Source organism: Phyllobates terribilis, unplaced genomic scaffold, assembly GCF_046119375.1.
Source record: "Phyllobates terribilis strain yellow unplaced genomic scaffold, ASM4611937v1 Scaffold_2__4_contigs__length_985480577, whole genome shotgun sequence".
NCBI lineage: Eukaryota > Metazoa > Chordata > Amphibia > Anura > Dendrobatidae > Phyllobates > Phyllobates terribilis.
In genome coordinates this window covers 214192262-214204751 of record NW_027362762.1, presented here as the reverse complement: position 1 = coordinate 214204751, position 12490 = coordinate 214192262, and the positions used below count along the sequence as shown (strand labels likewise).

At 40.7% G+C, this 12490-nt stretch overlaps 1 protein-coding gene across 1 annotated transcript in view; it reads left to right on the top strand.

Moving 5' to 3' along the window:
* GTF2F2 (general transcription factor IIF subunit 2) overlaps nucleotides 1-12490 on the top strand; it is a 201510-nt gene that overhangs the window by 114684 nt on the left and 74336 nt on the right. The window contains exon 7 of the mRNA XM_073663879.1: nucleotides 4213-4312. Coding sequence (XP_073519980.1) covers nucleotides 4213-4312 — 100 coding nt within the window. The remainder of the gene's footprint in view (nucleotides 1-4212; nucleotides 4313-12490) is intronic.

Genomic DNA, 12490 nt, shown 5'->3' with positions numbered 1-12490 from the left:
ACTAATATGTAGCCGACTTTATGTTGGGGGGAGATGTAGATCTGGTGCAGGTGACTCTTAATACATATTACTGACTATAGGAAATGTATTAATGCCTTTCGTACCCCCATTTTTTCTCTTTACTCCTTGTCTATCTTTTGTTAACATCGGTTGGGGTAGTTCAAGACAACAGTTGTAAATACATGGTATTTATTTTGTGATCAATAGAAGACATTGTGGTTATGAATAATGCATACTTTTATTGTACTGCTGTTAATATACTATGCACAATTCATTCTTCTGATAAGTATAGGAATAGAGGTACAGAGAGATACATAAAATGCATGTACACTAATGCCAGAAGCCTCACCAACAAAATGGAGGAATTAGAATTAATTTTGTTGGAAAATAATTATGACATGGTGGGGATATCTGAGACATGGCTGGACGAGAGCCATGACTGGGCAGTTAATTTACAGGGCTATAGTCTGTTCAGAAATGACCGTACAAACAAGCGAGGGGGGAGTGTTTATATGTAAAATCATCCTTAGAACCCATCTTGCGGGAGGATATATGTGAATCTAATGGAAATGTAGAGTCCCTGTGGGTGGAGATAAGGGGAGGGGGGAAAAAATAATAAATTACGGATGGGGGCTTGTTATAAGTCTCCAAAAATAATGGAAGCAGCGGAGAATATCCTTATAAAGCAAATAGATAAAGCAGCGACTCAAGGAGAAGTCATTATTATGGGGGACTTCAACTACCCTGAAATACATTGGGGAACAGAAACCTGTAGTTCAAGCAAAGGTAATAGGTTTTTGACTACTATGAGAGACAATTACCTTTCACAACTGGTTCAGGACCCAACAAGAAGGGGGGCACTTCTAGACCTAATATTAACCAACAGGCCAGACCGCATATCAAATATACGAGTTGGGGGTCACTTGGGTAATAGTGATCACAAAATAATAAGTTTTCATGTATCCTTTAATAAGATGTGTAGTAGAGGGGTTACAAGGACACTAAACTTCAGGAAGGAAAATTTCCAACGGTTAAGAGATGATCTTAGTGCAATAAACTGGGACGATATCCTGAGACATAAAACTACACAAAGCAAATGGGAGACATTTATTAGCATACTGAATAGGAACTGTGCACAATATATACCCTATGGGAATAAACATGCTAGAAATAGGAGGAAACCACTATGGCTAAATAGAGCTGTAAGGGGCGCAATAAGTGACAAAAAGAAAGCATTTAGAGAACTAAAGCCAGTAGGTAGTGATGAGGCATTAAATAAATACAGAAAATTAAATAAATTCTGTAAAAACGAAATTAAGGCAGCAAAGATTGAGACAGAGAGACTCATTGCCAGAGAAAGTAAAAATAATTCCAAAATATTCTTTAACTACATAAATAGTAAAAAACTAAAAAATGATAGTGTTGGCCCCCTTAAAAATAGTCTAGGTGAAATGGTGGATGAGGAGGAGGAAAAAGCCAATATGCTAAATGATTTTTTTTTTCAACAGTATTTACACAAGAAAATCGCATGACAGAAAACATGATCAGTGATAACAAAAATTCTCCATTAAATGTCACTTGCTTAACCCAGCAGGAAGTACGGCGGCGTCTAAAAATCACTAAAGTTGACAAATCCCCGGGTCCGGATGGGATACACCCGCGAGTACTGCAGGAATTAAGTAATGTCCTAGATAGACCATTATTTTTAATCTTCAAAGATTTCATAATAACAGGGTCTGTACCACAGGACTGGCGTATAGCAAATGTGGTGCCAATATTCAAAAAGGGGACAAAAACTGAACTTGGAAATTATAGGCCAGTAAGCTTAACCTCTACTGTGGGAAAAATCCTGGAGGGTTTCCTAAGAGATGCTATACTAGAGTATCTGAAGAAGAATAACCTCATGACCCAATATCAACATGGGTTTACGAGGGACCATTCCTGTCAAACTAATCTGATCAGCATTTATGAAGAGTTAAGTTCCAGACTGGACCAAGGAAATGCAGTGGATGTTGTGTATATGGACTTTTCAAAAGCTTTTGATACGGTTCCACACAAAAGGTTGATACATAAAATGAGAACAATGGGGATATGGGAAAATATATGTAAGTGGGTTAAGAACTGGCTCAGTGATATAAAACAAAGGGTGGTTATTAATGGAAAACACTCAGACTGGGTCTCAGTTAACAGTGGGGTACCACAGGGGTCAGTATTGGGCCCGCTTCTTTTTAACATATTTATTAATGACCTTGTAGGGGGCATACAGAGTAATATTTCAATATTTGCAGATGACACTAAACTCTGCAGGGTAATCAATACAGAGGAGGACAATTTTATATTACTGGAGGATCTATGTAAACTAGAAGCTTGGGCTGATAAATGGCAAATGAGCTTTAATGGGGATAAATGTAAGGTAATGCACTTGGGCAGAGGAAATAAAATGTATAATTATATGCTTAATTGTAAAACACTGGGCAAAACTGTAACTGAAAAAGACCTGGGTGTATTGGTGGACGACAAGCTCACGTTTAGTGGCCAGTGTCAGGCCGCTGCTGCAAAGGCAAATAAAATAATGGGGCTCATGAGGAGAACATAAGGAGAACATAATTCTCTATACAAGTCACTAGTGCGACCACACTTAGAATACTGTGTACAGTTCTGGTCTCCGGTGTATAAGAAAGACATAGCTGAACTAGAGCGGGTGCAGAGAAGAGCGACCAAGGTTATTAGAGGACTGGGGGTCTGTAATACCAAGACAGGTTATTACACTTGAGGTTATTTAGTTTGGAAAAACGAAGGCTTAGGGGTGATCTTATTACTATGTACAAGTATATGAGGGGACAGTACAAAGACCTTTCTACTGATCTTTTTATTCTGAGACGGGAACAAGGGGGCATCTTCTACGTCTGGAGGAAAGAAGGTTTAATCATAATCACAGACACGGATTCTTTACTGTAAGAGCAGTGAGACTATGGAACTCTCTGCCGCATGATGTTGTAATGAGTGATTCACTACTAAAATTTAAGAAGGGCATGGATGCCTTTCTTAAAAAGTATAATATTACCGGTTATATATACTAGATTCCTTGATAGGGCGTTGATCCAGGGAACTAGTCTGATTGCCGTATGTGGAGTCAGGAAGGAATTTTTTTCCCCAATGTGGAGCTTAGTGTTTGCCACATGGTTTTTTTTTGCCTTCCTCTGGATCAACAGTTTAGGATATGGGTTGAACTAGATGGACTTAGTCTTCCTTCAACCTTAGAAACTATGTTACGATGTATAAGCTGTTTTCTCTTTTATTGTAACCATTTGTGATATTTTTGTACAACTCATTAAATAAAACTTTCCTTTGGAAAAAAAACAAAACAAAACTGTGTATGGCTATTTCGGCATGATGATCCGTCGCCAGGTCATTCGTTTGATCAATGGTTGTTCAAACATTGACCTACTTCTATCTAATGCACTGTATATGGCCACATTGAAGGCCAATTGAGTAGAGCTTATGGAATTTGGTGATCTATGGTGTCAAACATCCCAAAATCAGCAAAGAATATTTACTTTGAAAGAGTTAAGATTAATGATTAGGTCAATGTAGACCAAATGTTCTAAGCATTTCACATTTCGGGGGTCATAAGACTGAATTCACATTGCGTGTCTACAGTGGATATTTCGTCAGCATTGTACAAAGTTTAGAACAATGTCATCATTGTTCACTGTGACAAAATTCGGTGCTGATATGAGAGCTTGCACCAGACTGTCATTAGAGGTCATATCTCCACTGGAAATTTTCCGCCTTATGTGGACGGAGCCTAACAAAGGTTAGAGGGTTGAGTATTTTTTTTTTTTATTTTACGCTCTTATATAACTCCATTAATTTCCACAGTGCTTTACAGACATCAGCACTGCTGGGCTACAGTGCTAACCACTGAGGCATTGTATACTGCGTGCTAACCACTGAGCCACTGTGTATTGTAAACAAATTGTCCTCATTAATATTACAGCCATGTCGTTTTTCATTTTTTTATTATTCATTTTTGTAACATTTGCCTGTGTCTCAGTCAATGAAATCACTTTGTAAACGATCTCCTTACTGCGGGCAAAGAGTCATTGTCTGCTTTGAAATAGGTTTGGATTATTTGTAGGTGATCTTGGGTTTTACAGCTGTTTTGGTGATGGTTTGTGTGAACTCACATAGTTCTGCATTGTGTTTCAGGCGACAGATTGAAGAATCTTCCAAGCCAAAGAGACAATCCCAGCAGATTGAAAAAGCTGTGACAACAAATTATAAACCAGTGTCCAACCATCCGAATAATGTAAGTAGCTAACCATGGTGTGTACAACACAGGCCTTGAACATATTGGATCATTTATTAATTTTATTCATTTTTTTCGGTTTAGTAACATATATTTCAACCATATAGTACACTTGTTTTTTTACCGAGAAAGGCGCTGAAATGCGTTGGCGTGAATTAAAATCCTTGCTTATACTGTCCAGATATCATCCTTTCCGTGAGCGCAGCTCGTACATCGTGATATTCTTTGCCAAACCATATAGTATAGACTGAGGAGGAGGCTCTTAAAGATCATCTACACCTAAAGTTACACCTATAGACAATCTGTATATACAAGACATAGATTTGTCTTCTGCCAGTTAAATAAATAAAATTCAGCAGTTACTTAAGGTGCATTTACACTGCAAGATATTCATGAATGCGTTTTCTTAGGAACGCACTTTGCACGATAATCATGCAGTGTAAACAGGCTGCTGATCACCCGAAAGACAAACGCTCGCTGGTTGGGTTAAATGATCTTTTCTGCTGCACAGATGATTGTTCTCAACAGCACATGGATCTGTGTTAACAGGGTTTGTGTTGCTCAGAACAATGGCAGCCTATGTGCTCTGGGCGATCAATTACTGATTGTTTTGTCTGTATTGTGAGAGAGGTCTGCCTATATAAATAGCCTGTTAAATGGCTACCGATCGGCAAACAAGCAGCTGATCCGTCATTTAGTTCCACATGTTGGCGCATGTGAACCGACCCTTGGATACATTCGCTTCTGGGAAAGTCGGGTCACAGACAGCACCTCTGTAAAACTGTTTTGAGCTGTAATGACACGGTTTCATTAGGGGCCACACACCTTAAATAGCTTTCAGCTGAAACTACTCTGCGTTGTCAGCAGCGTTTGAAGCTTTCACAGTAGCTGCATTAAACACATTTGATCATGTAACAAAAATAGTAATGATTGAATTCTATTGAAAGAATAGCTGCGTGTTCATACGAGCATCATGGCTGTGCATTATATCGGAAGCCATGGTGCTGTGACTATTCTGTAATACTTATGGATCCAAATGGCGACAATGGCGGAGCAGCATGTGACCAGACCTGTCAATCAGCCGCCTTCAATCGTAAAACACATGGGGGGGGAGCTGCTTTTCTATTGGAGGAGGCTGATGGACAGGTCTGGTCACATGCTTCTCCGCCAGCAGCCATTGTATGGACAGAAGTGCTGATTGGGGTGTGAGGAGGCAGCACCATATAGAGAAAGTGGCCGACTGCTTTACCTGACAATCTGTCAGTCTAGCAGGAACGTTTGTAACTCTTTTATCTCACTTTTTTTCTGAGCTCCTCTCAGCTGATTTATGGCCACAAACTACATTTAAATTGAATGTGCAGGGAAACGATGAGCCTGAATTGGTGATCACGTACAGATCGGTGAGTATCTGACTGCTGGGACCGCACCGATCAGCAGAACAGGGCTCTATTACCCCCGTTAGGATAGAGTGGTAGTGCACAGAGGCTGGACAGACATCTGTCTGAGATGATCTAGTGAATCCTGCTTTGAGCAGGGGGTTGGACCAGATGACCCAGGAGGTCCCTTCCAACTCTACCATTCTATGATTCTATGTCCGACCACTGCTGTAATTCATTCTGTAAGGGACAGCAGGAGCGCTGTATCTGGCTTTCTGTGGCAGCCCCATAGGGAATGGCAGCCGGGCATGCACATTGCTGCTCCATTCAAACAGGGATAAAAGTGTCCTGTTCTGCTGATCAGTGGCGCTAGAAGATAATGTCACAGGTTCCCTTTCATAATATTAACCTGTCCCACCCAACTGGAACAAGATCAGTCCCATAGAATATACCACAATTCGAGAAGATCCCCATGCAAACAGCAGCTCAAATAACATATCATCGGCAACTGCTTTTAACGTGAACCAATCTGTGGGCAGCATGTATCAGGCTCTGGCTGTATGATCTCAGCCAGGTATGCTTGACTCTGAAATGCTGCAGTGTTTCAGAGAACAGCATGCTTTAAAAGCCGCTAGGGACATAGCCGTGCCGTAGACTAGTCGGACAGGTGGTTCCCCAGCGGGTTCTCCCCACTGCCTTGGAGTAACAGGTCTCTGCCTACGCACACATATAGGCAAAGACCTGTCAATTCATGGCTGTGGGTGGGGAGAAGCTGCCAGGGATCCACGTATCTGACTAGTCTCCAGCTTGGTTTCAGTCTTCAGTTGCTATTAAAGCATAATTTTCTCTGAAATGCCGCAGCATTTCAGAGTCAAACTTATGTTTGACTCTGAAACCTAGATAGCTAAGTTCATACAGCCAATGTCTGTTACATGATGCCCTGGGATTGGGCAGCATGTATCGGGTGTCAGAATAATCGTTTTTTTATTTTTCCCCATAAATCAATATTACGAATGAAAATAAGAAACTATGGACTGACTTTTCATTCACAAAACTTTCAGTTCACAGGTAAAATCTGTGTTCAGTGAATACACTATCCCATAATAGAGATTGGAGATGAGCAGCAGAATGTCTGTCTGCCTCTATCTCCTCCCGCCCAATAGAACTTTATAAGCACCAACTGTCATCTCTGATCTCAGTAATGTGAAAAACTGTCTTCACAATCCAGATTTCACCCATTAATTGGGAGTGGAAGATCAGTCTGGTGGGAGGTGAGAGAAGCAGGTTTCTCTGAGTAGATATAATACAAAGTTGTTGTTTTTTTCATGTGTATTATTGATTTGTGAAAGATAAATGAAATCTATGATTACTCTTTAAGTAATGTAATTTCTCCTGAATTTCATTTTTCAACCTACTATAACCTGGGGTATATACATTGCTAAATCATAACTTTTTTTTTTTTTTTTATGACATTACCATGGAGACATTTCAACTTATATTTATCTATCTATCTATCTATGCAATTGGCAAACTTCCAAGGTGACAGAATGATGAATATAACAATCTCTGTCTGTACAAGGCCACTCTGTGGGAACTTCCAAACTGAGATGTGTAGCTGACTTTCATTAGTACAGTCAGGTTAGCCCTGGAAATCCAGAGGATCGGTGTCACATACACACTTCTCAGCACGTGACGTGGGATGCGGCTTCAAGGGTTAATTTATCTCCTCTCACTCAATCCAGCACTCATCCTCTGTTCTAGGCTATAAACTGAGGTATAAATCACACCCCCACATAGTCCACACACCCCAGCTACACAACACGCTGCCACCACTCATCAAACACATGGGGTGATGAGTCCCTGAAGTATGTTGCTGTATGACAATGAAAAGGTCACACTCTCTGAAAGGCTATGGGTTCTTTAGATCATAGAAGGATCAAACTTATTAAAGATTTAAGCTTTATTACAAAAATGCAGTGCTTACAAGAAAAGATGTTAAAATAAAACGACACACAAATATGCAAAACAGTTATAAAATTAAAAGGGAGAAATAACAAATACCTAAACGTTTCCATTTACAGTTATCTTATGTTTCCTTGAGGGAAGGAGAAATTAATTATGGATCACAACCAGCCTAGGCAGGCCCCCACATGTGAACAACTTTCTTTTGTGCAACCCAGTTTTCATATGACCCTTGCTCGGGTTTCCAGGACTGCCTGGATTGGACTATTTAAAAATTGCTGTTTGTGACTGGACGATGGGCTAATTTAAGTGCCTTGCATTTCAGATATCCTGTGTCTCTAGCTACTCCCTCCATTGAGTACATAGGAAATATTCAGCCTAGTTACAGTTGTGCTCAAAAGTTTATATACCCCGGCAGAATTTTTCCTTTTTTGGCCTTTCAGAGAATATGAATGATAACAAACTTTTTCTCCACTCATGGTTATTGGTTGGGTGAAGCCAATATTCTCAAACTAATGTGTTTTCTCTTTTTAAATCTCAATGACAACCAAAAACATCCAAATGACCCTGATCAAAAGTCCACATACACCAGTTCTTAATACCGTGTATTGCCCCCTTTAACATAAGTGACAGCTTGAAGTCTTTTGTGGTAGTTATGGATGAGGTTCTTTAATTTCTCAGATGGTAAAGCTGCCCATTCTTCTTGGCAAAAAGCCTCCAGTTCCTGTAAATTCCCCGGCTGTCTAGCATGAACTGCGCTCTTGAGATCTCCCCAGAGTGGCTCAATGATATTGAGGTCCGGAGACTGAGATGGCCACTCCAGAACCTTCACTTTGTTCTGCTGTAGCCAATGACAGGTCGACTTGGCCTTGTGTTTTGGATCGTTGTCATGTTGGAACGTCCAAGTACGTCCCATGCGCAGCTTCCGGGCTGATAAATGCAAATTTGCCTCCAGTATTTGCTGATAATGTTCTGCATTCATCTTTCCTTCAACTTTTACCAAGTTTCCTGTGCCTTTGTAGCTCACACATGCCAAAAACATCAGCGATCCACCTCTGTGCTTTACTGTAGGAATGGTGTTCCTTTCATCATAGGCCTTGTTGGCCTGTCTCCAAATGTAACATTTATGGTTGTGGCCAAAAAGTTCAATTTTGGTCTCATCACTCCAAATTACCTTGTTCCAGAAGTTTTGAGGCTTGTCTCTGTGCTGTTTGGCGTATTGTAGGCGAGATACTTAGTGGCATTTGCGCAGTAATGGCTTTCTTCTGGCGACTCGACCATGCAGCCCATTTTTCTTCAAGTTCCTCCTTATTGTGCATCTTGAAACAGCCACACCACTGGTTTTCAGAAAATCCTGAATTTCAGCTGATGTTATTTGTGGATTTTTCTTTGCATCCCGAACTATTTTCCTGGCAGTTGTGGTCTACCTGACCGTGGTTTGGTTTTTACAGAGCTCCTGATTTTCCATTTGTTAATCACAGTTTGAACGCTGCTGACTGACATTATCAATTCCTTGGATATTTTTTTGTATCCTTTTCCTGTGTTATACAGTTTAACCACCTTTTCCTGTAGATCCGTTGACAATTATTTTGCTTTCCCCATGACTCACAATCTAGAAACGTCAGTGGCTGGATGAAAGAGTCTGTTTAGATCCCAGAAACTCACTCAGCTTTTAAGCACACACACTGATTGCAAGCAAACAGGTCACAGGTGAGGATGTTACCTTTAGTAGCCATTCAAACCCATTTGTGTCAAATTCTGTGCATGTTATCAGGCCAAAATCACCATGGTATATGAACTTTTGATCAGGGTCATTTGGATGTTTTTGGTTGTCATTAAGATTAAAAAAGAGAAAACACAGTAGTTTGACAATAAATGGCTTCACCCAACCAATAACCATGAGTGGAGAAAACGTTTTTTTGTTATCATTCATATTCTCTAAAACAAGGCCAAGAAAGGAAATTCTGCCAGAGTATGTAAACTTTTGAGCACAACTGTATAATGACCATTTCCTAACCCTTTGAAGATCAAAGTGACCACCAGAGTGGGGTGTCGGGATTGACACTTTTGTACACCTAGCAAGAAGACCCCTTTGTTCTGAGTTCTTGCAATGCTGGTAAATCTTTGTCCATTTGGTGTAGGAGCAGTTTGCTTATGGCAGACTCAACTCAATGCAAATACATTTCCTTTACAATCGGTATGACCTTACTTTACGCTTTTATAATTTTAAATAAGCACCTTGAATATGTATCTGCGGTATGAATTTACTTTCTAAAAATGTGAGCGAGCTTCTCAGTGACAGTAATGGATTCTGACACTTCAGAGAGCCACGTATTGCCCCAGAGGCTACAGATATTCTGCCTCCTGTTCTGCTTACAATTGGCTGATAGAGGGTGAACATAATGAAATAAGACAAACAGTGGCCTCAGAAGGTCTATTCCTCTAGTCTGATGACTTCTCTGAAGATTACACGAGTGGCACGTCAGTTCCCACTGGGCTCGAGGGATTTATAATTTGTATAATTATTTTTCGGCAAACACAAGATGCCAATATATAAAAAAATGCTCTCGAGCTCTGCAGAATTCCTCTGTGTTTTATTAGCTAAAGACTATTGTTGGTTGCTCAGTTTTCTGTCAAAACTACTCTGGTAAAAAGCTTCAATTGTATTCTATGAACACCCACAAACAGGAAACTCGCCTAAAAGTCATAAGGATTGGCAAGTAGTATTTACCCTAAAAGGGAATGTTTGGTTTATAAAAATAAAGGGAATTTTCAAAGACTTCATCAACATTTATTATGGCACGTTATTTTTGATGTTGAACTGCCTCCGCTTACGTCTCCCCCCCGTGTTTTTGTCTATACTGTTTTGTGGGTGAGCACACAATTGAACTGGTCACTGCCTGACTATTAACCCACTAAGCAATGATTCTCAAGCAATTTTCTCCATGCATGAACCTGATATTTTAAGATTCTGCTTCTTGTCAGTGAATGGAAATGTTATTTATATAGAGACTACAAGTCTGCTCATATGACAACTGGAGACTAGTTCCTTTACCTGACTGCCAATATCTGACAGCCATTGTCTCTTCTTCAAACTAGTGAAGGTCTCAGTTGTCAGAATGGTTTATAGGAGTGTTCCCCAATTCCAGTCTTCAAGGCCCACCACAGATCATGTTTTCTGGATTTCTTTAACGGTTAATTTACATATCATAAACAGACTTTAAAAATAGTTTTTCTAAAGATGTTTAATTTTCCAATGTAATAAAGGGAGTGTTAAGCAGGGAATTAAGATAGGTAGACAAAACTGCTGGTGGTTTTGGGGACACGGGGGACCGGACAGGTTCCCTTTTAAATGAAAGTAGTTGTTCCCAATGTAATGACTGACAGTTCTAATCATGCTCAGCAGAACTGATCTTTGTCTCATTACAAACACATATACAACTTCAGTTGTCCTCTCATAGTGCTGTTGTATCTGAATATATCTTATACAGGGCATCAGAGTTTAACTTTGTTACAAACTCATTTGCAGCTTTCTTTTCAAAGTGCTTTTAGCTCTGCTATACTGCCCCTGGCCCAATTAGCTCCATGTGAGATGGAAACTAAAGAAATTTTAGTTGTCCTCAGGACAACCATACATAACCTGAGGAAGGAGGAGTGGGTAATATATAAAGAGAGCAGATCAGCGTTGGAATGAGCAGAGGTGAGTTTTTTTAATTTTTTTTTTTAGCGTGGGGCCATTATACAGTATGGAGCACCATGCGGGGCCATTATACAGTATGGAGCACCATGCGGGGCCATTATACAGTATGGAGCACCATGCGGGGCCATTATACAGCATGGAGCACCATGCGGGGCCATTATACAGTATGGAGCACCATGCGGGGCCATTATACAGTATGGAGCACCATATGAGGCCATTATACAGCATGGAGCACCATGCTTGGCTATTATGCAGCATGGAGCACCATGCTGGGCGATTATACGGTATGGAGCACCATGCGGGGCCATTATACAGTATGGAGCACCATGCGGGGCCATTATACAGCATGGAGCACCATGCAGAGCCATTATACAGTATGGAGCACCATGCGGAGCCATTATACAGTATGGAGCACCATGCGGGGCCATTATACAGCATGGAGCACCATGCGGGGCCATTATACAGCATGGAGCACCATGCGGGGCCATTATACAGTATGGAGCACCATACGGGGCCATTATACAGCATGGAGCACCATGCGGGGCCATTATACAGCATGGAGCACCATGCGGGGCCATTATACAGTATGGAGCACCATACGGTGCCATTATAGAGTATGGAGCACCATACGGGGCCATTATAGAGTATGGAGCACCATGCGGGGCCCGTGACTCCGTGTGGAGGGTAGTGTGGAGACTACAGTTGGAGAATCAAACTTTGATGGGGTCACCATTCTTTGTTGTGGGGATTGAGGGAGAGAGGTACAGTAGGTTCATCAAACTGCGTGTAGAGAAATTCACTGTGGGGGTGTCATATTGTGTTTGGGGGCACTTTTGTTTGCATCATACTTTATCTGTTTTATTCAAGATTTTTTATCCTTTGTTATTACATATTTAACTTTGGCCCTCTGTGTATTTGAGTTTGACATCCCTGTCTTAAAGGGTTGTTCTCATAATAATAAAGGGTTTCAATTGCAAAGACGTTGTAAAAACAAACCACTTTGCAATTTTACTTTTGATCCTCTCCATTCTCAAGAACAGACCTCCTCTGCAATTGGTGGCTAGTATCTTGGGCTTGGAGTGCGGTGCTTACAAGCTCTTTGCTATAGACTCTATAGCGCGCTAATTTATGAGTTGTATT